Source organism: Ovis canadensis, chromosome 13 (assembly GCF_042477335.2).
Source record: "Ovis canadensis isolate MfBH-ARS-UI-01 breed Bighorn chromosome 13, ARS-UI_OviCan_v2, whole genome shotgun sequence".
Classification (NCBI taxonomy): domain Eukaryota; kingdom Metazoa; phylum Chordata; class Mammalia; order Artiodactyla; family Bovidae; genus Ovis; species Ovis canadensis.
In genome coordinates this window covers 31,472,161-31,499,824 of record NC_091257.1, presented here as the reverse complement: position 1 = coordinate 31,499,824, position 27,664 = coordinate 31,472,161, and the positions used below count along the sequence as shown (strand labels likewise).

Below are 27,664 nucleotides of genomic sequence, written 5' to 3'. Positions count from 1 at the left end.
TACCCATTTTCTACAGGAAGAGAAGGAAGGAATTACTCAATTTTACAGATTGTAATTATTCGCAGAGGATGTGTTCAATTTTGAAAATCTTACCAACTGAGAATTAACAAGGAATATAGGAAGGACAAAGATCAGCACATAATTTTAACTAGAAAGAAAAAAAGGAGAGAATGGGGCCAAAGCTAACGTACTTACTTTACACGTTAACTGTTGAGGTTGAATCATTACGTTTCCTTATGCTAAAATTTAAAGAACGTTTTTCTGACATGCCTTACCTTCCTGAAACCACCAGAGTTCCATCATCGAGTAAATAATCCTTCACATTCTGAGGAAGTGGAAGAATGACACTAAAAAAAAAAAAAAAAATGCACACACCAAAAAAAAGGCATCATTTTAAAAGACCAACCACAAGCAGAGAGAAAGTTCCAAACTCAATTTCTGAATTACTTGTTCCTTTTATTTTAATATGAAGTGGGAAATGTTAATAATGGACATTTGGCAGCAGCAGACTAGAAATTAGAATAATATGAATAAATGTTTCAATAAACTAAATTAGGTGCATGTAATTACCCTTATTGACTCCGAGGTTAAAAAAAAAAAAAAAAAAAGCAACAACAACAAAAACCAAACCAAACCAAAAAAAAAAAATCCCGAAAACAGCCAAATCCAAAGAACTAGACTGAAATCACAGTGTGAAGGCAACAAGCTCAAAAGAATTCTGAGTACCAGGGTTATGTGCCTTTAAGAAACTGGAGGCCCCGCAGGTATTTGCAGCAACACAGGAAATGACCAAACGAATCAGAAGATCAACTGCACCTGACCACCTTCTAAGATACACGGTGGAGGCAGGCTTAAGATCCGGGCACCTCTGGTTGGCAATGGAAGTGTAAGGTCGAAAATTCACAGTCCGCTGGGATGTACTGTGACGGCATTCTGTTCACCTCATCTCTAGAGTGCACGGCTGCTTACCTGGGCATGCTTCAGGTGAACTGTTTTCAGACGATCATAATTAAGGGATGGCAAAGCCATACTTGATATCACTTGAAAAACGGATGGGATAATTTGGTTTTTTTACTTTGTAATGATAAATCATCGAAAAATTCTGGCACAGATACCTAAAATAATGTTCTTACTTTGCTTGTGAGGCATGTATTTTCTAAAACCTCAAAACGATGGCGGCCTACGTACGTTCAGAGGAACCATCATTGACTCATAATAGTATGCTTCATTTGTTTATTAAGTTTTCTGTAACATTACAGACGGTTTTGGAAAGGTTACATAGGAAAGATTCCTCATGGGCTACTTCAGTTTTAGAAATGAACATCTGATTTCTCAAAGTTACAATTTCACATTCAAAAGCCTACTTCAGGCTTTTAAATTCAACTAACAAATCTTACTATTCTATTTGTAAAGCTGCTAAATTTTAACCAATTTCAGGTGAGCCTTTGAAACTTAAAAGTTGCTTTAAATTTTCATAACTCTAGGGAATTTCCTGGCTGTCCAATAGCTAAGACTTGGGCTTTCACCGTCATGGACTTGGGCTCAATCCCTGGTCGGAGAACTAATTCTCAGGTCTCATTCCCTCCGGGTTGCATCACCCCTTGACTGGGTTCAAAACATCTATGTACTGTTTGATTCCACTGTGAATTCTCTGCATATCTGTCCTTTCTGGAGGGTCTACAGCTCTCACAGGTATGAGCCAACACTGACAGTTCTCGTGAATCCCTTCGTCCTGCGGTCACAGTTCTAAAGTCACCCTGATGATGTGATCCTGAATTATGTCACGTTAGTTGAGGAATCCTAGATGACTTAGTTAAGAACTCAATGTCTAGGAATGGGAAAAGCTACAAAAGGGAAAAAAAAAAAAAAACCCTCAAGTAACGTAAGCGCTGCACCAAGCACAGACGTACCAAACGCCACCAAAACTCGCAAGAAAAAGGAACCGAGCCTGAGCAACTGAGGCCATAAACAAGCCATGGCCCAGCATACTTAACCCAACTGGTTACTTAAATTTTTTTTGTCACTAAAATTCACTATGCAGCCAAGAATCCACGAGGGCTGGGGCTTCCCTGGTGGCTCAGTGGTAAAGAATCCACCTGCCAGTGCAGGAGACAGGGATTCGATCCTTGGTCTAGGAAGATCCCATAGGCCGTGGAGCAACTAGGCCCCGGCGCCACAACTACTGAGCCCACACTCTGGCGCCTGGGAGGCCCAGGCACTCTAGTATCCGTGCTCTGCAACACGAGAAGCCACCACAATGAGAATCCCGCGCACTGCAGCTAGAGAAAAGCTGGCGCAGGGACGAAGACCGAACACAGCCAGAAATACATAAAATTTTAAAAGAAAAAAGAATCCACGAGGCCCAACTGAAAGATGTAAGAAATGTAATGACCTACTCCATCAAGTCGATATAATTCTATACACACAGACAAGTTACTCTAATGGAATGGAGGTTACAACAGCCTTTAGGAGATTATTCATAATTTTCATGCTTGAGGAAAGAAACACTTAGAAAGGTAGAGTGGATGACCCAAAGTCACCTAGCTACTTATTTGTAAAGCGAAAGTGAAAGTGAAGTCACTCAGTCATGTCCGACTCTTAGCGACCCTATGGACTGTAGCCTACGAGGTTCCTCCTTCCATAGGATTTTCCAGGCAAGAGTACTGGAGTGGGTTGCTATTTCCTTCTCCAGGGGATCTTCCCAACCCAGGGATCGAACCTGGGTCTCCTGCATTGCAGGCTGATGCTTTATTGTCTGAATCACCAGGGAAGTCCTGAGTCAAAGTTCTAGGACGTGTCAAAAAAAAAGATTCTGTATTTTTACCTGCATAATCATTTCTGAACCATGATTGATAAACGCCAAATAATAAGGCTGAGTCCATGGTCTCTTGGCATTAAAGTTGACAATGACAATGACAAACCTAACTCAACTCCACCAGAATGACCTGGGCCGTAGAGGGACATCATACCATGTGTTGCGTCCCAGTAACGTTACACAGAACTAAGTAGACCAGAGTTACAGTGCAAAGACACAGAATACTCTCAGGCAACACAGCTCAGTTGTGAACTGGTAAGAAAATCCCCCTCCTTGGTTTACTTTTCACTCCCAGCTTCATATGAATGGCACATATTTTAAGTGAACTAAAACTATTTTAAGCTCTGGTTAAATCAAACACATTAAAAAACAAGCAGCTTTTTGTGTGTTTATGTCAAAAAGAGTGCCAAGCATTTTTAATGCTTTATCTCATTTAAGTCTCATGACAATCCTATTATTTTCTCAATTTTCCAGACAGGGCTTACAGAGATTAAGCCATTTTCACAAGATGCTGATGGAACCAAAATTCCCAAGGCAGACAGATGGTCTTGACCCTAGAGGCCAATTCTTGACCATTATACTTCACTGCTGAAGCAAATAAAAATTTCCTTGAGTTGACAAAAGGTGTCTGCACACAAAATACAAGACACTTCTGAGTGAACTCTGTGTGAAAATGTCTGACCAGTTCACAAAAGTACCTTCTGTCACACCATGACATAAATAACTCTAGCATCATCTCAGACCCTAAGCCTATTTCAATTATGCAAGATAATGGAGGATTGGTACATCATGTAGGAAGATAACGTCCACTGCTGCTGTTAAAGCTCTTCCTTGTTTTAGTGCTACTCCAACCATCTTCAAATGCAAAGCTTATCTTCCTTCGAGCTGCTCTAACCTCCATCACACCCTGGATAACATGGGAGCCCATTTCATGTATGAATAACAGGATGGAAAAGAACTCTCTTATGAATAACCTCCTTATGTTCTTCCAAATACTCAGGATCTGAAGTTTCCCTCTCTGTATTCACACTCCCCACCCAAAATAAAAAGGAAGGAAGGGTTGCTATCTAATTAGTAGTAATCTAGGGCCAAAGGGGGACAGGGCAGAAGACAGAAAGTCCTCCCCACAGATATGCTGTTCTTTGAGCTATTCACCTTAGCATGGGAAAGACTACCCTTGCATCACACTCCAGATGTCACAACTGCTCTTGAACATTTTGGGATGTTCTCCTAGCTGCCTTGCCTACATTACCTTGAATGACCGGGTGAAGGATGAAAATAGTTAATCCTCTGCTTGCCCTGCAAGCAGGGCATGGATTCCTTGTTGTGGGCCAGAGAACTAGAAAACAAATACTGTTCCACTCCTCTTCCAGATGGCTTCCTTCCCTAACAATACATTTGCTGTTGTTGTTCAATCACTAAGTCGTATCTGACTGTGCGACCCTATGGACTGCAGCATGCCAGGCCTCCCTGTCCTTCACTGTCTCCTGGACTTTGCTCAAACTCATGCCATTGAGTCAGTGATGCTATCGAACCATCTCATCCTCTGCAGCCCTTTTCTCCTTTTACCTTCACTCCTTCCCAGCATCAGGGTCTTTTTCCAAGGAGCTGGCTCTTCATATCAGTATACTCTACTGAGGCTTTCCACTAACACTATCATACTGGAGCTTGACAATAGAATTTGAGGCTGCGTCTCACTGTTCTCATTTGACAGGGACCAAAAGCTATTAAGCCCCCACGCCCCACCCACTGGAGGGTCAGTCAACAGCAAAGTCCAGACTACCCAGTTGGCTGATCACCTTTCTCCACTGCCAATTCTAAAGGCAGGAATGGTGAACTCCCAAGCCTGAACTAGCTTCACCTGCTCCTCAGCCCGCCTCTGACCTTCACTGGGCCACGACGTGGCCCTCCTACCTGTCCAGCACCCTCCCTGACGCACAACACGACGCACGGCAAACACGGATCGACTTCATTCCTCTCCCGGCTCTAAAAGACCACTGGGAAGTCGAAATCTGGCCCTGGTGTTCCCATCCGGGCCTGCAGTTTTTTGTTTTGTTTCTGATGGAGCTGGGATTCGCCCCAAATGTTGCAGTCCCCTTTTGCCCACTGCTCCGGCGTAACCTCCCGTCTCACCTCTTGATAGTGAGGCTTCGGAACAGCGGGTACCACGCGGAGAACTGACAGTGCAACACATGCTCCTTCTTCATTCTCCAGCCGCCGCCGCCGCCGCCGCCTTTCCCTCTCCTCCCTGCACCTTCCCGGAACCCTGGTCTCCCGTCCCGGAAGTGCCCGCCGAGCTGGTTTGGTTAAGGACACTTCCGGTCTGTGAGGCAAGGCGGAAGGAGAGGAGAAAAAGAAACTTGGGGCGTGCTTTTAGTGTACTACACACACGCGGCAGAGAAAAAGAACCTTGGGCGTGCTTTTAGTGTACACACACACACAAAGTGCTGGCCGCGGGAGAGGAATTCTGGAAGAGTTCCGAAGAGGGTTGTAAGTCCCGAAACGCAGCGCTTGTCGCCTAGCGGCGGACTCTGCCCCGGAAGGTAATCTTCTGCGGCGAGGTCACCGGCGGGGGCTGCTACGGGTGCCGCGAGGGGCCGAGCGCGCATCCTACGTCTCATTTGGCCGCGAGGTGCGGCTGCGACTCCTGCAGTAGAGCTGCACCTCCTGAGCCTCGTTTCCTCCGACACGTGCTTTCTCCTTTCCTCCCTCTTCCTAAAGGAGTCCGCATCCCTTCGCCGCACGCCAGGGAGTAGGTAACTGGGCGCGGGCCAGTCACGTGCAGGGGTTCCTGGCGGGGAGACGGGGGAGCACACCTGGAGCATGCGGACAGCCGCGCGCTCGTACCGGGCTATGGACCCGGTTTGCGTCCGCCAGGCGCGGAAAGAGGCGGAGTGGGGGGAGGGGGGCAAGTTCAGAGGCAAACCAGGGACTAGGGTGGAAGAACTGGGCTCCTAGGAGTCCGGAAAACTGCAAACATCACAGTGAGATGTTAGTGTGAGTACCGCGGTGGAGGCATCTGCAAAGGGAGTCACGGCCCCCGCTTGGCTCGTGGGGAAGGCTATGAACGAGAGGGAAAGAGCCCCGTCTCTGCGATCCAGGGAGTCAGACTTTGCAAGTTGTCAGTCAGTCAGTCAGTTCAGTCGTTCAGTCGTGTCCGACTCTTTGCGACCCCATGAATCGCAGCACGCCGGGCCTCCCTGTCCATCACCAACTCCCGGAGTTCACTCAGACTCACGTCCATCTAGTCAGTGATGCCATCCAGCCATCTCATCCTCTGTCGTCCCCTTCTCCTCCTGCCCCCAATCCCTCCCAGCATCGGAGTCTTTTCCAATGAGTCAACTCTTCGCATGAGGTGGCCAAAGTACTGGAGTTTCAGCTTCAGCGTCATTCCTTCCAGAGAAATCCCAGGGCTGATATCCTTCAGAATGGACTGGTTGGATCTCCTTGCAGTCCAAGTTGTAAGAGGAGGTAAATTTGGAGGACAGACGAAAGGAAGGGTGAGGTGAGGTGAGGTGTCGCTTTTGAGCGTCAAGTTCATTTATTCCATCCTTTTAAACGTAGCAGCTTGCAAAAACACAGCCCGATTGTATCCGTACCCAAACCGTGCTGAATTCGTAAGACCGTAAGGAATACTAGTCGAATTTGTAATAACATTCATTTTTCCTCCTCTTACTCCCCTATCACCTTATCGTCTGTGTTCTTTTCCTTTCGCAAGAAAGTATCAGAAGGTGACCAAAATGTAGAGTACTTTAAAAAATTTAATGAGGTGCTGAGAAACACCTTTTAAACCTAACCTTCTTACGCGCTTCCTTGGTGACTCAGACGGTAAAGAACCTGCCTGCCAATGCATAAGACTCCGGTTTGAGCCCTGGATGGGGAAGATCACCTGGAGAAGGTAATGGCAAACCACTCCAGTATTCTTGCTTGAAGAATTCTATGGACAGAGGAGGCTGGCAGACTACAGTCCATGGAATCACGAAGAGTCAGGCGCGACTGGGCAACTTTCACCTTCACCTTGCTTCTTAGAGTTGCCTACCTTGTCCTTGTCCCCAGGCACCTTTCCCTAAGGGCGCACATCTTGGATATCTGCTTAAAATTGCACTTGCTTACTGACCCACCTTTGTTGTTCAGTTGCAAAGTAGGCAAAGTGATGGGGGGAGGGTTATTGACTAATTCCAAATGAAATAATGAAAAAACATTTCCTTCTCTGAATCCATAACATGACTCGTGTTGTAGGTTAGTATTTCCAACCGCCTGCTGGTTTTCTCCACTTGAATATCCTACCAGCATCTCAAACTCAGTGTGTCCACATTTGAACTTGCGCCACCCCTTTCTCCCAGTTTCCTCTAAGATCCTCTCCTTAGAATTAGCTTTGGCATCTGCAGAAACTGTTGTAAGAAAAGCAAAAAGTCTTATCTGCAAGGAATTAATCTGTTTGCTCACTATTGCTCCACTGTAGTCCAAACCTGTGTTCTCTCTTTTCTGGGCTATTACGGGAGGTCCTTCACTGGTCTTACTGCCATATGACTATAACCAATTAACTTTCCCAAGAGTAAGTACAGTCAGTTCACTCTTGCTTAACCAGAAGTAAATGTAATGATTGTAAATCACCTGATAAATTATCAAAAATCGTCAAGTAGTATAATTTCAGTAAAATGTTAGTTCCTTTCCTGCCCATCCAACCCCTACACCTACTGAAAAACGAAAGAATACTTTCAGTGGCTTTCCTTTATGGTCAAAATAACTACAGGAAGTTTTCTTCATAAGGATAATCGTTGTCAGCAAAGAACTCACTTAAAGCAAATCCATCTGAGGTGGATTCCAAAATTTTACCATAGATGGTACAAAAGAAGTACTGATCAAAATGTTATTTTCAGGGACTTCCCTGGTGGTTCAGAGGTTAAGACTCCACGGCAGGGCGCACACGTTGGATCCCTGGTCAGAATCCCTGATTGCCCTGCGATGCAGCGCCACCCCCCTCCCTAATATATATATACACATACATACGTATAAAAGTACTGATGGTCCCTTGGATGGCAAGGAGATCAACCCTGAATATTCATTGGAAGGACTGATGCTGAAGTTTCAATACTTTGGCCACCTGATGCGAAGCGCTGACTCATTAGAAGAGACCCTGACGCTAGGAAAGATTGAAGGCCAAGGGAGAAGAGGACGGCAAAGGATAAGATGGTCAGATAGCATCACTGACTCAAAGGTTATGAATCTGAGCAAACTCCAGGAGATGGTGAAGGATGGGGAAGCCGTCCTTGTACTGCAGTCCGTGAGGTCACAGAGAATCAGGTATGACTTAGTGACCTACAACAACATATATATAATCCTTTAAAAAGCTAAGAATTTTGAAGTTTTATAATTATAACCAAGAATATTAAATGTAACTACATTAATCATGTTTTGTTCACTATAAATCAAGTGGTTTTTCTGTAATTATTCTGAAAGAACTTAGAATGGAATCTTAGATATATCTATCAACACAAAGTAATTTTTTGCAAAAATTGATCTCCGACTTAATTTCTTTCAAGTTGCCTTATTGATTTCTTTATAAAACTGCCTGATTGAGTCTAGATGGTATTTACAATATTCAGCTATTAGCTAGGGGAGATTAACCAGTGTGTGATTTCTTGCTCTGATTTTTGTTTCACTTTGCAACCTCAGCAAACTGCAGGGACTCAGGTATGGTAATAATTGAATGATGAGGAGCCTGGGTGCATACTCTACAGTCTGGCTTCTGAGAATCTCAGTTTGACTTCTTGAATCTTACTCTTGCTTAACTTGGTAATCCACCTGTTGTGAAAAGGTGATCCTTTCTCTCTCTCCCGACCCCAGGAGGAACATGCACAGCAACAGGAGTCCTGTGACGTGCCAGTTGGGATTGTTGAGTGCTTTGTTTGTCAGCAAATGTGGGGAAAAGGGTGGGTGTCCAGCCAAAGCCCTTGGAAATGTGTTTATAAATGTTAACATCATCCCTTACACAAGGGATTGTTTTTGGCTTTCTTTTGGGAGGAAGTGGGGAGGGAAAGGTTGAGAGCCACAGAGCTTGCTGTAAATTTTCAACCCTTCCCCCAGTCAGTATCTCTGCTTTTTGTTCATGTGGATCCCTCCTCTCAGAGTGCTTTCCCGGCCTTCTTAGTCTCTAGATCATAGCTTAGTATCAAACTGCCTTTTAACAGTCACCTTTTTTAAAAGTCTTTTACTATTTCCCCTGCCTCCCGAGTGGATGTGACTTGTGCCTCCTTTAAAACACCCTGGCATCACATTATCTTTCTGGCAGGCAATTGCCTTTATGGCTGTTTGTGTGCTCAAGCGTAGTGTCCCCTGGGGCAGGAATCGTGGTCACTTTGTACTTGCAATACACTTGAACTTTTGAACTGTCCAGGTTCACAGAGCTAGTTTGACACTGCTGCCCGCCACTGTACAGGAGTTGTAAGAATCCTGTGACATTTTCCCTCAGTTTTTGTGCCCTGGAAAAATCATACATCTGGCACATCATAGACCGTCACCTCTTTAACCAGAGTAGGTGAAAACATATTATGTGAATTAGAACACTCAACATTAGGTGTACTGTGTGCCAATCACTCAGCTGTATACCCCACTCCTTGCGACCCCATGGACTGTAGCCCGCCAGGCTCCTCTGTCCATGTTACAAGGAAGTTTTTGTGTTTTTTTTATGTATAACATACACCTACTGGCAAAATGTAGATGACCTTCAGTTCTAGCTAATGAAGTGGACACAATTTGAATTAAACTTTTAAATCTCAAAATAGCACAGGTCCCTTAGGAAAGCTCTCTGGCTGTGTGATGGAGCCTGAGGTGCAGCCAAGCATGGAACGCTGACTGGTTTCTGCAAATCTGTGTTTGTGGTGACCAGCCCCACACTGCACCATTCAGCTTCTGGCTCTGACTGAAATGGTGCTGAGAGTAATACTCTTTTTGTTTCAGTAATATTTTTGAGGTGCTTTCATAATCATGGACATTTTGGGAATCGAGCAGTAGAGAGTATTTTTCTGGAACCACTCTTAAATTCCCCCCCCCCTTTTTTTTTAAACACAGTCAATATTGCCACAGATAGCTGTTTCCCCTTGGGGCTGATTGCATTCCAGGTAATTACCCAGCCCTATTAGCCACTTTTTTTCTTTCTTTTTTTTGTAATTTATGTCAGGAGCTTGTTTTTTTGTTTTTCTAGACCTCTCAGATTCTAGCTTAAACATTTAAAAATACAATCCATTTGAAACAACTGCTTCTAGCTTTTTTCCTAGCATTTGCTGATCAAGGGTCGATTTTTGATTGCTGCTGGGACTATTTTGTACTTGAATCTAGCTAACTTGGTTAGATGAGCAGTGGATGAGAATAGGGCTTTTTTAGTTTTTTGGCTCATCAACAGTCTCTGCAGATCTGAGGGCAGCTGTAAAGAGAAACATAAGGGGCCTCAGCAGATAACGCAAATACCTTGAAGTTCCCTGTAAATCTGAAGGAACTAGATGATGCCTTTTGCCCCTGAAGATACTCACGTGGGGGTCAGGGGAGGACCTCTGTGCTTTTCTAAATTATGTGTCACTGACCATTTTGTCTGCTGGGGATCCAGACTGAGAATCTTTCCACAGAGAAAATTAGTTTGTCTGGTTCTTCCTGTCTGCCCTTCTGGTGGTGCTTGTACCTCTGAGGACTACATTTCTCTACTTTTAAGAAGCTTGGATCAGAGTCACTTTAAAAGGAGGTGAACATTTTGACTTAATCCAAATGTTTTGTACCATTCAAGACAGACTTTGTTGTGCGCTGAATGGAGTTGCTTGGTTGCCTGAGAGTCACTTTCTGTTAAGTGTCAGAACTAAAAGGGGGGGAAGCTTTCCTTCTCTGGTATATATGTTATAAATAGAAGGGAATGGAAATGGAGAAGATAAAAATCTCGGTGGATAAAGTTCTCTCCTCGGGGTGTGGAGCACTCAGGTGCAGACAAGTAGTAACTAACTTGTGGTACGTTTTCATCCAAGGCAGCCTGCCACTTTAATTGTCTATAATAATGTGAGCTGTTTGTCTGATCTAAATCAATGCCAGTTAAAAGTTCACCTAATAATTACCATCTGGGTTACTTTCAAAGGAACAGCTGCCTGTTTTCTTTTGCTGTATTCATAGAATTAATATGTGGGACGGTCTCTAAATATCTCAACATGCATGTAGCTTACTACTTTGTTACTGAGACAGGATTATTTCAGGAAGTCCAACAGCTAAGTATTATTTCCTGAAAGAGAGAACAGAGAAAACAGAGAGGAGATTATCAGTGAAGTACTCAGCTAAGGAAGCACAGAATGGCGAAGTTCCTGGTGGTCTGGTGGTTAAGGCTCCATGCTCCCAGTGCAGGCGGCCCAGGTTCCATCCCTGGTTACGGAACTGGGTCCCACATGCCGCAACTAAGGCCCAGCAAAGTCAAATAAATGAATACTTAAAAATAAAAGGAAGCACAGAATGAAGTTTCCAGGTTGAAAGGACCCACTGGAATCCTCTACAAGTGACATCAGCGTCACTGGACATCAACAACTGTGGGTTCCAGAGGAGGAACACGGGGTCACATCGAAGAGGATCCAAGTTCAGTGACTCCAGATTTCTGAGCAGCTAGCTTGCTTCTCAGAAGCAAGACACTGAGCAGAGTCTCCAAAAATGATTTTCAGCCTGTAATTGTATCTGCAGCCAGGTTATCAATCAACTTTGGGGGTAGAAAAAAGATTTCTAGACATTCAGGATACAGAAATTGAGGGGATGTGCAAGAAAGACAACAGAAGTCGTAGCCCACAGCCACCTGGATGGGGCTCTCTGCTAACAGATTGTGCTTCTGGTTAACTCCTTTTGTGCAGCTGTGACTTTGATGCACGTGGAAACTTTGGATGGGCCACTGAGCTATGCAGTTTTCAATTAAAAAGGTATATACATTTAACACAGAGATAAATGGGAAAGAGAAGCAGCCAGCCCATATTATACAAAGTCTCACTGTAAAGGGTTGATAAGGGATGGCAGTTGAGGGGCGGGCATGGGGCATGACGAACAACCTTTGTTCTGTTTCTCCTTGGAAAGTGTCTTCTGAAGACCTCAGGCACGGCAGGCTGTGGGCTGGTCTCACTGGGCCGCTTTCTGTTCTTTCCTGGCTGTTCCCGAGGCCTTGCATTTCCTGTTCTGTCTCCAACTCGGGGCAGCTGGCAGCTCTCCCCCACCTTCAGCAGAGGAACGCAGCTTTGATGACCCCGGTTTTTCCCCCATTTAAGTAAATACTTTTTGACCAGTGACCTGTGGACATATGTGTAATTCAGAAAAACTAACATAGCCTAAACCAGTTTCATTCTCTTATAGCGTGAAGTTCTTGCCTGTGGACTGTAAAGATCACCTAGTTTGAAAATGGAACAAGAAACAGCAGGTTCTTCTCGAAATACCGAACAGTCTGTTATTTCAGAGGAGGTATACATTGTCTTTTTACTTCCCTTCCCCTTCGCCACATCAAGCTGAGTTTAAAAGAAATTTGCAGTTTCGAATGATTGTTTTTAATTCTTTAAGGTAGTTTTTAAACAGATTTCCTGCTCCTTTTAAGGACTCAGGAACACTTCGCTCTTGTGTGGTAGCAGTGGTGTCTCTTCATTATATGTATTAGTGAAATTGAGGCTGTTTTTAAAGTGGGTTTCAACTGTTGATTTTTAAAACTCTCAATTTTTACTTATCTTTTTAAATTTAGTTGATTTATAGTGTTGGGTGAATTTCTGCTATATGGCAGAGTGATTCAGTTAAATATATATATATGTACACACACATCTTTTTCATATTTTTTCATATGGTTTATCCCAGGATGTTGTATATAATTACCTGTGCTGTACAGTAGGACCTTGTTGATTGAGTTTTCATTGAAAGCTTCCCTGGATAGAAGAGTAAATCATAGATGAATTTTAAGGCTTAGACATTTTGTCCTAAATATCACATAGGTTAGCTATTTGTGGCCTCAATTTGCATGCTTAAGGACAAGAAAAACCCCAGTTGTTAGTTGTGGTCTAAATTCCACAACTAACGTATTGAATGTGTCTTGCACGTTATCCAGTTTATCTTTTAAAAAGTCTCTTCCTGCAAGAACCATTGCAGAGGACAAACTTTAAATCCTTCATCTTTGAAACTCTGAGCTTGACACCTTTCTGGAATTCTTTTTGATTTAAAAGTGTTTCTGTGTTGTCTGTGAACAGATCTGCTGAATAATCATTAGGTTGCTGCTGGCGACAAGTGAAAGATAGAATACTTAGGCAAAGGCCACTTGCTTCATGTCCACAGGGAGCCTTTGCGCTCGCTCAGTGTGGTCTGTAGGTGAGGCAGCCCTGGCCGCCTAGCCTCCTCGGTGTCTCAGTGGAATGATGCTGGGTGCCCTTCCGGCTGGCTGGTGCACCCTTGTCACTATGGGGGATGTGCTTGTTGGCCATGGTGTCCCTGGAGTCGGCTTGCTGTGTAGTCATTGGCAGTCAGATGCCACTGAGTTTCACACCCTGAAGCACACCTGTGTAACTGGGCCCAGGTTGGAGGAGAGAAGGTTAGGAGCATCCCAGAAAACCCCTTCCTCCTCAGACCTGCCCCTACCCCAGAATTCGTGAGTTCTCTTTGCAGTTCTCAGCCCTACCTCCAAAATTCCACAGAACAGCGGGTCCATCATCAGAAAAACAGCTTTTACTACTTTGAACTGAAAACTTGGACACAGATTTTGAGGGGAGAAACATCATCATTGAGAGCCACAAAAAATTTGAAAGGGTAAAAAAATTTAAAACAGCTCAGTTTGAAAGTTTCCCAACTTACTGTCTGATTTCCTTTTAGTTAATTTCAGAAGGAAAATGGGTCAAACTTGAAAAAACAACTTACAGAGATCCTACTGGTAAAACAAGGTAAACTAATTTTTTTCTTTTTGTAAAATGCTTAGGATTTGGGCTCTTGGGGTCTCTATTTAGTGTTTGGCATAAACGTTGATCTTTTCCTCACTGTAAGCTCTGTCTTAAAGAATCTAGTTGAGCTGTTTTAATACCATTCTCAGGTAGATTAGGGTGAACCTAAAACTTTTGGGCCAAGCCTAATTTCAGCTGATAAAGCAGCAGAATAATAACAGTACGGGTTATTTCCTTCTCTTAAACCAGTTTTTTCATTTCTCAATTAGAATGTAAGAGAAAACACTGCTGGGTTTGGGATAAAATGTGCAGGCTTATACTTGTTCGTGGAAAGGTAAGTTGAGGGGGGAAAGTTTTGTAAAGCAAATACCAATTGCCATAAAGAAATGTGGGAGTGGAGAGGGAGTTCCTAGAGTCTGGCCCCTGTAGTGTCTTGATACTGTGCTAAGAAAATTATTTGTAGTCAGATCTGTGCATGAAAAAATTTCCATCATAATTATTTTAAAGGACAAATTGAACATCTTAAAAATAACATCTAAACATCTTAAAAAGAGAAAAATGATTATTACAGTGTATTTACTTGGTTAAAAACTGTACAGCCATCTCCAGAGCATATCATGAAGACAACCTGGTAGTATGAGAAAAGTTCATAAGCTGATAAGAAAATAGGAAATTGGATATATGCTTTTTTTAATGCTTTTTAAACTCTGCCAAATAATTTGTAAGAAAAGGTTAGAAAGAAAACTGTAGCAAAATATTAATGGCAGCTATGTGACTGGTTTTTTTCCAACTTTCCTATTCAGTATTTTTTTTAATATCTATCGAGAAAAATGTGTTAAAATAAACATTTACTTAGTGAAATAGAAAAAGGAGAATGAGAAAGTAGGAAAACTTTGCTTAATTTAGTATCCAGATTATATGATATAAATTCATTAATTTAAAACTGTTTTCTAAGTGATCAAATAAAAATACAGAATTTCTTCGTAAGGTAATAAATACATCTCTCATCAGTGTTTGCCAGGGTCCAGCCCCGGTGGATCCAGGGTAATTCGAAGTGGGCACGGAGTCAGCGAGGAGAGATTTACTTATTTAGAGATATAGAGAGATTAGGGAAGAATAGTGTAGTGAGAGTGAGGAGAGAAAATAGAGGAGAAAAGAGGAAAAGAGGCTGTATTCCTTGGTTTACACAGGAGACCAATGAAGCTCCAAGACAAGGGGCTTGCACTGTATACGTAGGCCACCGGCACCCGCTTGAATAGCGGAGGGTGCCCCGCCTTGGGCTCCCTCTCGCGTGGGTCTTAGAAGCCAGGGCAAATGAGTAGACACGGAGAGCCTCTGTGTTCCAGATGGGAATTCAGCCTGAAAAGGGAGAAAAGAATGACATGGGAGAGCCAAGCATTGGTGCCAGACCCACAACTTTATTTTCAAAAGCAGCTTATATACCCCAAATTGTACATAAAGAAATAATGGAATATGCAGAGTTAGGCAGGGGCAGCAGCCCTGACCTTTATTGAGACCAGGCTTTCTTTTTGCATATCTTCCCGTATACAAAAGGTCTCAGGTGGTTTTACATCATCTTCTGGCCAGGGGGCCTGTTAACATTTTTATGGCTCTTTTCCTAGATGTCTTATCAACCAGAAAACTCATTTTCCCTTGAAGTGTTTTTTCTTTACTCTACATCACCCTCAAAGTACTAAATAAAGTTACATTCCTGTAGAACAAAGGTGCAGTGGGTTATAACAAAGAAAGTACTTAAAGATCTAATGTTGCTAATGCCAGGGCTACTACCTGTTTTTTTCTACATACCAACTATATCTACAAATAAAAGATACAAAAACTTGGCCGCAAGTATTGGCTCAACAATGAAACCCTTAATCAGTTCTATTCTAATGATTTTGACTCCTCGGAAGCCCCTGCATTCCTAGGATGTTTTAAGCTTCCTGTGCCTCTAGCGGTCAGGAGGCCGCAAACAATCACATGTGCAGCTGTAAGAGTCTGGACAAACCCGTCAAGCAGGCTAGAAAGCCATGGGGGGGGGGGGGTTTGAATTCAAACACTCTTCATTATGCCCAGGAGACTTACTATCTAAAAGCTCTAAATTAACTTTTTCCAGAAAAAGGTGGTGGAGGGACAGCCCCCCTGTAATGTAAGAAGAGTAGGTGGGAAGCATAACACAGCAAAGCAGGCAGACTCTGGTTTGGGGGGTAGATACCCCAGAAAATCCAGGGGGACCCCTGAGGCCTGATCCTGCCTTTGCGTTTGTCAGGCCCTTTTCCTCATGACCTTTGCCACGGGCGGGATTCCCCATGCTGGCTCCCAGCAAGTGTTAAAGTACGTGGACTTGCTGGTGGTTTTAATAACTTTTAGCTATATGTACTAAAGTAGCAAAGAATAGTAACAAGGTCCAGTGTTGGAGAGCTGTGGGGAACATTAAGATGTCCATAGCACGGTCCAACCCAAGGTGAGAAAGCTGGTCACAGCTCGCCTCATCCACAGAGCAGTGAGCCGGCTGTGCAGGACTAGGCCAGGGATGCCGCGAGGTCCAGGCCTCAGGGACATGACAGGTGCATTTACACTTGTGAAAACGCAGCCAGAGCTCAGAGCCCAGCCTGCCTGGATCAGCTTGGTTCTCTTTCTTGTTGAGTTAAGCTTATGGCACAAAATAGAGCCCTTGACACTGGCCAGTGTGAAGGGTACGTGTTGATCGTCACCCCCCCCCCCCCCCCCCCCCCCGCCGGCTCTGCACCTGCTCCCCATCCTCACTTCATCAGGGATGTGCTTCAGAATCACGTGGGACCCATTTCCAAGTACTCACAATTTGGTCTCAACCTCTGGAGACTGTCCTTCAGCAGGGGGTGTGGGCTCTGGGGTCTCCAGACTCCACACCGTGAGCCTATTGACACCACATTCCTCCCATCCGTCCATGCACAGGGCTCCCTGTGGCCTCCAGAAGCTCTCGTGTGAGACATTAACATCTCATACCTGATTGTCAGGCTTCAGAGCGCTTAAGGCAGACTATGATTTATACATTTATAAAATACTGCATGTACAAAATAAAACTTCAGCTAGAGAATTCTTTGTCCCACTCTTTCATGGACGAGGGTATGGAATTGATCTGGGGAGAGATGTTGATTTTATGCCTCTTTTTCGGCATTCAGGACACAGCTGAGCTCACTTTTTGGTGTCCGGCCTACCTCTTGGAGTTGGTTGCCTAGAGGGAAGAAAATGAAACAGGCTTTCCTATAACAAATATTAAAAACAGTAACTCAACTGGAGGGCTTCCCAGGTGCTTTGGTAAAGAATCTGCCTGCCAGTGCAGGAGACGTGGGTTTGATTCCAGGGTCAAGAAGATCCCCCAGAGAAGGAAACAGCAATCGACTCTAGTGTTCCTGCCTAGAGAATCCCATGGACAGAGGAGCCTAGCAGGCTACAGTCCATGGGGTCACAGAAGAGTCGGATACAACCTAGCGACTCAGCAACAAGTCAACCAGAATCAGAATTCTAAAGCTACCAGAGACTGTTAAGACAACGCACTCTCAGTTCCCTGGCTTTACAGGTGAGAAAACAGTCACCAAGAGGTCGCGACTGGGGGGTCACCTAGTGACCAAGTGGAGACACGGAGTTTCTAACTCAATTAGGTGGACAGCTCTCCTCTCCGAGTCCCTCTGAGATGACTGGAGCTCTCAGGGACATTCTTGTACTGCTGCTAAGTCGCTTCAGTCGTGCCCGACTCTGTGTGACCCCATAAACAGCAGCCCACCAGGCTCCCCCGTCTCTGGGATTCTCCAGGCAAGAACAATGGAGTGGGTTGCCATTGCCTTCTCCAGTGCATGAAAAAAAAAAGTGAAAGTGAAGTCGCCTAGTCATGTCCGACTCTTCGGAACCCCATGGACTGCAGCCTACCAAGCTCCTCTGTCCGTGGGATTTTCCAGGCAAGAGCACTGGAGTGGGGTGCCATCGCCTTCTCCGCTCTTGTTCTAGGATTTCTAATAAATACATATCTATTTTGTGGCTCCGTACTGCTTGTTTACCTCATCTTAACCACTATAATGACGCTCCTCTCTCTGCTTCCCTTGTTCCTAGTGTTTGGGATGGGACCTTCAGTGCTTCTCCCAGCTATCTTCTTCAGTCTTTAGGACTAACCCTAAGAGACCAAGAGAGGACTGGGCCAACAGGTGTTCTGTCTCTTGCGATCTGTATCACTGACTGATCAGAACGGCTTGTTGGCTGGCTTCTTGCTACTAACAGGAATGTTGGCAGCAGTGAGTTGTCATGGTGGTCCTGTTGATTGTCACCCGTTCATTTTGACATATTTGCCCTTTAGAACTTGGGTACGATACTAAAAGATCTAATTTACAGGAAGTTTTTTTTTTTTAAACTGGATTAAATATCTGACATTTTTTCATAGAAATGTGGCAAGGTCCACACCTTAAGGACAACCGGATGAAAGGTATGAGGGTTACTCTGAGGAGCAGCTCTTATACTCACTCTCGCTGTAGGGGGACCGACATCAGGTGTGGACGCCTTTCTCCCCCTGGGCCTACTCAGAGGTCTTCCTCCTTTTAAATCCAGAATTGTTTGCTTCCTTACCCCCATCTCTAACTGCTGCTTTTCTCTATTGAAGGCTTGAGAGTGAGGAAGAAGTTCCCCAACCCCCTTTAACCAGCAGGATTGTGCCAGTAACAGGGTTGTCAGTACCAGGTTCCCTGAGACAAATAGCTGGTCAGGAATAAGACCCTAAGAGGGGACCAGGAACCCCTTACCCCACTTGTTCTTCTGGGGAACGTTTTCCTCTTAGATGGTATCTCACAGATGCAAAGCAGAACACTTACCTAAGAGGATTAATTCCTCAGTAAATAGTAAATTTCTTAAATTGAGTGTTCAGGGTCGCTGGTATTAAAATCTCCCTTGTACATAACTGTCTCAGTGGTTCGCATGACGCAGAGTGTCCTTTGGAATTTGCACAGGGGCGGGATTGGCACTGACTGCTTCGTGGCCTTCAAAGCTTGATCACCAGCTGTGCTACTCACCACAGATCCGTGATCCAAACTGAAGTGTTTCAAGTAAATGACGCGAGCTGATTGGAAAGGCAGCTCAAGTGATGAGCAGGCCCTCCATTCAGAGGCAGAGGGTTAGATGTGGTCAGCGGTGGATTTCCTCGGTAATTTTTGAAGCTGTGGGAAAGCACATTTGGCTCTTTTTTCAATACCGCTCTTTACTGCGTGGTGTTCTTGGCCATTATCCTCAGCACATGTGCATGCTTCGAACTTGTAAGGTCGGTTACACACACACAAGACCTAAGAACAGTCTCCTCTTCAGCATTAATGGCTTCGACTTTTCTTTTCTGCCCGAACAGAACTTGGGAGACCGTGAAGCGGACAACGAGGAAAGGCCAGTCGGCTGACGGTATGAGTGCAGACCTGTTAGAACTTTCCCCAAAGCAAGTCCCAACACATGAGTGTGGGCGCTGGGGGTAGGATGGCTTCTTACTATAACCATGACGTAAAAGCAGGGTTGTCTTCACATATGATCTTTCATCCTTAACTCTGGTGTTCTGTTTGTAACACTGTATAACTAAATCGAGCTTTCTTTATAAGTGACTTCTGTTTCCTGTTACATAGGCTCAGAACAGTGTTTCTGAAGGGAAGATGTAATCCTACTCAGAGCCAAACATAAGTCAGTGTAATTTGAAACCACACACTGTGTCTAGATGTGTTACAACGTCTAGAAATCCCCTTGTGTTCTGGACAGAGCATCTAGGTGAGAGCCTTTAGTTTGGAAATCTTACTTGGCACTGCTATGTGCTTTATAGTAGTGACCACTTGCTTTGAGGAAATGAGGCAATGAGTTAGGGAAAGACTATTCTTTCAGTCCACCTTCCCTTCTAGGCATGAATGCTTTGGCTACAAATATCCCAGAAACAGTCCTGAAAACCACCTCTGGTCTAGGGGAAGTTGGGCAATAGGTCTTTCTCATTTTTCCCTTTTATTTTTCCACTTTGTTCTGTGTTCTGATTTTCCTGGAAGCAGACAGAGTAGCTGCTGCAGCTGCTGTGTTTTCCTGCTGGGAAAGTGAGAGGAGCTGAATGGTCCTCCTGAGCAGTTGTGTTTTCCAGAATCCAGTGGCCTTTGGGTTTGGTTTGGTGTGAAGGCCAAATAACTTGGGAGAAAAGGCCTTTCTTTTATCCTAAAACAATAAAGCTCAGTGTAGCTGGCATATACCATGAACAATGGAACTTACTCTCTTTATTGCTTAAAGGAAATCTAAGAGCACAGATCAACATAACTTCAGTGGCCGCCTGGCTGCAGCTAGGTGAGAAATGGTCTCCACAGAGGTTCATGGAGACTGAAATTTTGTCTTGGACCCTGGGCTAAATGTTTACTTCTAGTTGTGATTTTATTTTAAAGAAATCATGACAATAAAAATCTTTTATTTTATAAAATAAAGTTTTATTTTATAAAAAAGAAAAACAACATGGAAGTGTCATTCTTTTTTCCTTGTTTTTCTTAATGAGAATAACTTCCAAAGTTAACTGCCAGTATTATAGCTTAAATTAACTTCCTATTACTAACAGCAAATACAAGAAAGACTTTAGCTGCAGTGTTTCTTAAAAGGTGGGCTTTCAGTTAGACTGCTCTAAACAAAAGTCACTGGCGTTGCTGACCTTCCACTGGGGTTTCCCTGGTTTTATTTCCTGCTGGCAGGTGTGGCAATCATCCCTGTGTTGCAGAGAACCCTTCACTACGAATGCATCATTCTGGTGAAGCAGTTCCGACCCCCAATGGGGGGCTACTGCCTAGAATTCCCCGCAGGTGAGTAACAACACTGGGCAGAGAATCGCCCCTGGGGGACAGTGGGACTAAGCCCAGGCAGAGCCTGAGGACAGTGGTGTTTAAATATTTAACAGCTTTTCATCTGTCCATGTGGTTTCAAGTAAAACGAAACCACTCATGCACTGAAGTGCCTCCAGGCCACACCCCAGTGATCTGCAAATCCATGGAGGTGTCACAGCTCACTTTTCCAGGCCACCTGCCCTCCTTGTAGCAGCATACTTTCTCATTCTTTCTAGCCTCTTTTGAGTCATTGCTTTTCCTTAATTTGTCAAAAGTATTTCATTTTCCATCACCCGCAATCTGCCTCTGGCAAATTTACGCAGTAACTACGCCCAGCTCTTCAAAAACTGAATGGAAAAGATACCGTGATCCTCCCATACCTAAGCAGGCCAAGGAAACTGTCTTAATTTCACCTCGAGTATTTTTTCAGTTGTTAAGAGAATGTATCTAAAATTGAATGCATTACATATTCTAGGGCTTCATTGGGTTGTTTCCGTCTGAAGAGATGAGGTCTCGTTTCTTGTTAGTGGTTTAAGTTCTATATTTGCAGTGCATCTCATAATAACACATTAAGTAACAGGTTTATTTTCTTTCTCGCTTCCTTGCCATTTCACTGAAGAAATAACTTTAAAAGTAATTGAGGGACTTTCCCTGGTGGCCCACTGGTTAAGAATCCACCTGCCGGTGCAGGGGACAGGGGTTTAGGCCCTGGTCCAGGAGGATCCCACGAGCTGTGGAGCAGCTAAGCCCGTGCGCCAGCTCGTCTGAAGTCTGCGCCCTAGAACCTGGGAGCTGCAGCAGGAAAAGCCCCCGCCCCACAGCTGGGGTAGCCCCCAACTGCTGCAGGTAGAGAGCCCGAGTGCTGCAGTGAAGGCCCAGTGCAGCCAAAAACAGAACAGATGCGCCATTTCAGTTTAAAAAAGAGAAAAGGAACTGACTAACCCGTGTTCACTTTTTCTTGGCATTTTTAGAATTCCTTTCAGAAAAAAGGGCTTGCTGTGCCGCTGCCGTCCTTAGTGAACTAGTGGTACCTGCATCTTCCCGCACGCCAACCCCTGGCCTTTGCTTCCCTCCTTTCCCATCTTCTCCTGCCCAGGAGACATTTACAACTGGTGATTCCCTACAGGGCCTCCATGTGGCTCTGAGGGAGGAAAGCAAGATGGGTAACACTGTCCCCATGCCTGCGCTGTGGTCATGTGACTCGTCCAGAACCCGCGCCGGCCGCACCTAGCTGAGTCCGCCGGCGCAGGAGGTCATGCTGTACCGCAGCGTTGATGCTGAGGTGCTCACGGAAGCCTCTAGGGCTAAACACAAGAAGCAGAACTTACTAAATCTGCCCAGAGTATTCTTCTGCCTTTCCTTTAGTTTTTCTATAATGGATCAGAACCTGAGGCAGTTTTATCTGCACGCCCACTTTTCCCAGACCTCTTGGTTCTTGGCACGTACCTCAGCAGCAGGGGGTTCCCTGTCCCGCCTCTCACGTGCCTGGGACTTGCAGGTCTCATCGATGACAACGAAAGCCCGGAAGCAGCTGCTCTTCGAGAGCTCGAGGAAGAAACTGGCTACAAGGGCGATATTGCTGAATGTTCTCCAGGTTCGTGCTACTGCCACAAAACCAGCCAAATGATCGATTGTTCTGGGTGTGAAAGGATTGATTCTTTGGCTGTTCTTTATGTTGGAAATTCAGATGGTTTCTAATTCCCTGCAGACAGCCTAGGTGAAGGCTAGTCATCTGTAAGTGAATTGCTTCCCCATCCCCACCATGAGAGCACAGCTGAAAAAAAAAAAGACTGGAAATTGGAGAAAAATTAGGGTGCCTTTCAGGGTTTCCACATTCTAAGCTTTATTACTTGTCTCACCCACATGCCACGCTTGTTAGTGAGGGACTTTCTTGATGTGGTGAAAGGATTTTATCTCTAACTCCTCAGACTTATCAAACTTCCTCAGAACTCAGGGGAAAATGAGTACTGATTACACACATGGTTTGCAGCCTGACAGCAGCGTGTGTACTAAGCAAATAGGAGAAACTAGTTCTCTTGTGTGACTTCCATGTTAACGATGAGTCACAAGCTGACTCTTCCTCCAGACAGTTCAGTGATGAATGACATCTCACTAGAGTCCGGAAAGGTGACCCGCTGCCTCTCTCCCCAGCTGTGTGCATGGATCCGGGCTTGTCAAACTGTACCGCACACATTGTGACCGTCACTATCAACGGAGATGACGCTGAAAATGTAAGGCCTAAGCCAAAGCCAGGTACGTGTGGACTGGCTGCGTTGGCAGTGGTTGTGCTGTACTGATATCTTAACATACTACTAGTTTGACTTTTATTAACAGAATAATGGTCTTTTCACAGATGCTTCGTCAGCACACATGGCTATTTTTCTAATCTTGTGTATTTAACACTTTTCTCACAGCATGTCCTTGATTTTTATGCTTTATATAAAATGTTAAATTATGTATTTCATGTTTTCTATATGGTGTTTATTCCCACTTAAGAGCTACGGACCTTAAACAGTAGACCGTGAAAATTTTCAGCATCACTCTGATTTCTGTCTCCCAGCTATACTGTAAGAATGGAGAAATGCTATGGCACAGCACCATATTACCTATTCCTTATTGAGTTCCATGTTTAGTGACGCTTTGGGGAAATTCTTTGCCCCATGTTTCTCAGCAGGCTTGGATTCAGAGGCCATAATGCCTCTCATTTCCATGTGCTGTCCCAGCCCCGTGGAGGGTGGTGATGATACAGACTGCACCATACTTCATGTGTCAGAGTGGAGGTCTTCCACTTCCCAGCCCTTTCAGTTCCTCAGTGTTGCCAGATTCCCATCGCAGCTAATTTGAAGTGCTCAATTTTCAAACCAGCAGATTAACATGCTGAGGAAGAGTTTGGCAGTTCCTCAGAGAGTTACACATGGAATTAGCCTGTGGCCCAGCAATTCCACCCCTAGGTGAATCCCCAGAAGAATCACAAGCAGGGGCTCCAATAGATATGTGATTCAGCATCACTCACAATACCCAAAAGGTGGAAACAACCCAAGTGTCCATTAACAGAGGGGTAAACAAAACGTGGCCCATTCTAACAGTGGAATATTATTCAGCCAGACGGCAGTGAAGCAGGCTGATACATGAAGCTTGAAAGCATTGTGCTCAGTGAAATTAAGCTGGACACAGGAGGGCAAATATTGTGTAATCCCACTGATAGGAGATACCTGTATATTATGATACCTACCTATTTCATAGAGACAGAAGGTGGAATCGAGGTCACCGAGGAGTGGGGGATGGGGAATTCTTATTCGGTGGGCACCACCTTTCTTTACTGGATGATGAAAATGTTCTCATGATTGCACAGCAATGTGAGTGTGTTCAATGCCACTGAATTGGTACCTTCAAAAATGGTCAAATTGGTAAGTTTTATGTTATATATGTTTTAACAGTTTAAAAATACATATACAAATGTGTATATATATCTCACAGAATATGCTTTAAACTTGGCTATTAAAACATTTGATTTGGAGAAGAATAACATTGTACTGTTGGGATTTTTTTCTTTTAACCATGTTTATAAATGAAATTAGTAGAGAGCCAGGTTTCTGTTGAACGCTTGTAGCCCTGTCATGTCTTGCACAAAAGCCATGCAGTGTTTGACCACTCTCGGCCTTGCTGAAATGTCCTCTACTGTGTGTTTTCAGGAGACGGAGGTACGTCGTCACACCCCGGGGGCTGACCTTGTGCGCCGCGTGTTGTGGTGGGAGTGGCTGAGGCATCATCGTGAGTTGCTCGGGTGGGCTCACCTGGTGTCTGGCTCTGTTTTCACTTGTACTTTGTTTGTTTAGAATTTGTGGAAGTAATTTCCTTACCAAAGAATGACCTGCTGAATAGACTTGAGGGTAAGCACTCTTGATTATCACCTGACTTTCTCTGTTTTTCCCATCCCTAACCCCAACAAAGGAGAAGGTGATGGCACCCCACTCCAGTACTTTTGCCTGGAAAATCCCCTGGTGGGCTGCAGTCCATGGGGTCGCAAAGAGTAGGACACGACTGAGCGACTTCACTTTTCACTTTCACGCATTGGAAAAGGAAATGGCAACCCACTCCAGTGTTCTTGCCTGGAGAATCCCAGGGACAGGGGAGCCTGGTGGGCTGCCGTCTGTGGGGTCGCACAGAGTCAGACACGACTGAAGCGACTTAGCAGCAACCCCAACAAATGGGGTACTAAACGTAATTGTTCCCTTGTTCTTCCTCATGAAATACCTAGAAACTGTTATAAAACTGCAGGTGACCTGTGAGGTCTCCTTTCCGGGTCGCAGAGCATTTGAAAATAACAAAACATTCCACGTCAAGTCAGAGTCATGGCCACCATCACGGGCAGCACAGCTCTGAGGCCCACAGGTCAGACTGGGTTGAGGCTCAGCTGACTGTGTATTAGTTACAACTTGGAACAAGTCCCTTAGCTTTTCTCATTAAATGGGAACATAAAGACAGCCCCTGCCTCTGAGAAGCCAGGAGTAAAACTAAACGGGATAATGTTGCCACACAGATGCTGGAAGGTTATGGTCTATTATGTTTTCTTTTTTTATATTAGAATAATATCCCTTTAAAAAAATTCCTTCCTCTTCTTTCCAGCTAACTTCCCTTCCAGCCTTGTAGGGGTGGAATATTGAGGATGGTGGAGAGGAATCTGTAGATATAGAAGTGGGAGGGGCAAAGAAAGCCCCTTTACTAGCCAGCTTTACTAGCATCACAATATAGTAATCATTCTTTATTCATATTCAACAAGTTACTTTTGGAAAGTGGGCAAGAAGGCCTTTGGAGCTCAGTTTGCTATGAGGATAGTTTTCAGCATTCCTCCACCCCCACCCCACCCCCAGCTGGCACAGATGAGCAAGACGGAACCCTGTCTTTGAGGGTCAGACGGTCGCTGAGCTTGTTGCTGAGCAAGTGGCTGGGAAACAAGGGGCAGATTGCCATCTGAGTAAAACAGAAGTCCTCATGAAAGCCCCTTGAGGTCTGATTCTGAGACCTCACTCCAGTCCCTCTGAATACACAGCTTCACCTTCACGTGGAACACGTGTGTCCCTGACAGTGGAGAGGAGGCGTGAGTCATCATCGCTGGGTGGTTTAAAGCAGCAGAACCCTGCAGTGAGCCATCCACAAGGTGATGGATGGATCTGTAAACTTAAAACCTTCGCTGTTTTCACATTAAAATCATCACCTGGCTTATGTGCTCTTCTTTTTTCTTGTTCCAACTCTTCCTTGTTCTTGTCTCATGCTGGAGACATAATCCTGCTTTATGCTGTATTCTTCCGCTAGAGTAAGATCCCTGAAGGCAGAAAGTGTCTTGTTCATCACCGTTACCACCAGCACCTAGCACAGGAACGGCACAGTGACTGCTCAGTGAACGCTGGCTGACTGGTAAGGGGTATTATTATCCATTTTCAACTTGGTTATCTGACTTATGCTCTTCACCTCCTCTAGCTCTGATAGCTGAAGAACATCTGATGGTGGACGCCAGAGTCTATTCCTACGCTCTGGCATTGAAACACGCAAACACGAAGCCGTTTGAGGTGCCCTTCCTGAAGTTTTAAGGCCGAAGGACAGTAGCCGTCCTTTTGTAAACAGGACACCAGGCCTCCTTCACTGAGACTTCATAATCAGCTTAGTTGTAATGGAGATTTGAAATTAGCTTTTTCTTAAAATAAAACAACACAGAATGCATGTGGTGGTATGGAATTGTAATTACAGGTAAGCTGTAGCCATCATTTAAATGCTAGATTCCAGTTCATATTAACAGAGAAGAATACAGAATGCTGGTATGTTAAATCCAGCTTTAAAAAAAAAGAAACCTCAGGTATTGCTTTTCTAATCTAATCCAGGAGATACATAGGAAATAGCCCTGAATATCCAAATTAGGTCATTTCTTCCCAGTCCCTACTAAAAACTATGTATGCAAGTAACCATATAAGGTGTCAGGTTTTTTTTTTTAAGCCACATCTGTATAGGTACTTTCTTGGCCTCTCCTGACTGAATTATCTACTATATGGAATTAATCTGCATAGCAGAGGAGATAGGAATAACATTTGTGATGTTTCCACTTGGAAACCACCTACCTGCTGGCAGTTGACCAGCTCTTATATAGTGAAAAATGGTCGATTCATTAATGAAAATGCAGGGCCCTACTCAAGCATGTGTGTATACTTTAGAATCTCATTTCTTATCCTCACCTCAAAAAGTACTTAGTTTCTAAAAACCATATCCCTAGGATCCCTAGATTTACATGATTGGGGGCATTGTCTTGGTGGCTCAGATGGTAAAGACTCTGCCTGCAATGCCGGAGACCCAGGTTCAATCCCTGGGTTGGGAAAATCTCCTGGAGAAGGAAATGGCAACCCACCCCAGTATTGTTGCCTGGAGAATTCCATGGACAGAGGAGCCTGGTGCGCTACAGTCCTTGGGGCTGCAAAGACTCGGACACAACTGAGTGACTTTGTTTCTTTCACTTGGTGTTGAACCAGGTGTGTAGCCAGCATGGTTAGCAAGTATGTATGCTCTTTAAAGGAAAATACGGGGGATTGTTTCTGGCTCACATCCCGCCCCCCAACACCCTCAAGGTCCACCAGTGTCACTGGCCATCTTCTTGCCTCTCGAGCTTGGCTCCAGCATTACTGCCTGCTAGGTGCACAATTCTCTGGGTGGTTCTCATTGGCTATCCCTGAATCTCGGTTCCAGGCCTGGACCCAGAGGTCAGCCAGGCCCCTCATAACCATATAAAATCAGGGGACTAATGACAAAAATGCCAGAATATAGTTTGTCTACAGGTTCACTGTCTAACCTAGAGGTATTTTTATGAGCAAAAATAGATGTTTATATTGTACATCCTAAACAAGAATGGCAAGAATTGTGGAACCAGTGAACTTTATGTATCGTCTCCTCTCTGTTTGAATACTGTGAAGATTCAGGCCCAACTAGTTGCTCTAATGGTAGCCTTCCCCCACTGCCTTTAAAAAAAAAAAGTCCTTATTTTTAATCATGGACATCATGATTCTCCAGAGACTGTAGTCCTTTCTCTTGAGGACTCAAGGCTCTTGTCGTTACTCCTTCAAAAT

The 27,664-nt window shown here is 44.5% G+C and overlaps 2 protein-coding genes and 2 long non-coding RNA genes across 8 annotated transcripts in view; 1 reads left to right on the top strand and 3 right to left on the bottom strand.

Annotated features, from left to right (window-relative positions):
• The window catches only part of CDC123 (cell division cycle 123), a 46,372-nt gene extending 41,004 nt beyond the window's left edge, over positions 1-5,368 (bottom strand). Inside the window, exons 1-2 of one of the 5 annotated variants that reach the window (XM_069547256.1) lie at positions 4,949-5,368; positions 276-347 (exon numbers count right to left, since the gene is read on the bottom strand). In XM_069547256.1, the coding sequence (XP_069403357.1) occupies positions 276-347; positions 4,949-5,022 (146 nt within the window). In that variant the 5' untranslated portion in view covers positions 5,023-5,368. The remainder of the gene's footprint in view (positions 1-275; positions 348-4,948) is intronic. The other 4 variants (XM_069547257.1, XM_069547258.1, XM_069547259.1 and 1 more) reach the window with 4 other exon arrangements.
• On the top strand, positions 5,160-26,276 carry NUDT5 (nudix hydrolase 5). The gene is made up of 10 exons (XM_069547260.1): positions 5,160-5,567; positions 12,173-12,277; positions 13,661-13,728; positions 19,082-19,131; positions 20,430-20,537; positions 22,057-22,152; positions 22,710-22,811; positions 24,251-24,259; positions 24,395-24,448; positions 26,037-26,276. Exons 2-10 carry the CDS (start codon positions 12,218-12,220, stop codon positions 26,144-26,146), a joined length of 657 nt encoding a protein of 218 aa, XP_069403361.1. The 5' UTR covers positions 5,160-5,567; positions 12,173-12,217; the 3' UTR covers positions 26,147-26,276.
• Positions 14,270-19,063, bottom strand: LOC138417349 (uncharacterized). Its single transcript, XR_011248089.1, has 3 exons — positions 18,558-19,063; positions 16,541-16,936; positions 14,270-15,084 (listed from the first exon to the last, which is right to left on the bottom strand). It is a non-coding gene; the product is annotated as an uncharacterized lncRNA (long non-coding RNA).
• On the bottom strand, positions 20,823-22,322 carry LOC138417350 (uncharacterized). The gene is made up of 2 exons (XR_011248090.1): positions 22,005-22,322; positions 20,823-21,862 (listed from the first exon to the last, which is right to left on the bottom strand). It is a non-coding gene; the product is annotated as an uncharacterized lncRNA (long non-coding RNA).
• Positions 26,277-27,664: the final 1,388 nt, after the last annotated feature.

Excerpts from the sequence above, each read along its gene's own strand:
- NUDT5 (XM_069547260.1), top strand. The coding sequence starts at position 12,218 with ATGGAACAAGAAACAGCAGGTTCTTCTCGAAATACCGAACAGTCTGTT. Across the intron at positions 12,278-13,660 it reads AGTCTGTTATTTCAGAGGAG|TTAATTTCAGAAGGAAAATG; the intron begins GTATACATTGTC and ends ATTTCCTTTTAG. Across the intron at positions 22,153-22,709 it reads TATTGCTGAATGTTCTCCAG|CTGTGTGCATGGATCCGGGC; the intron begins GTTCGTGCTACT and ends CTCTCTCCCCAG.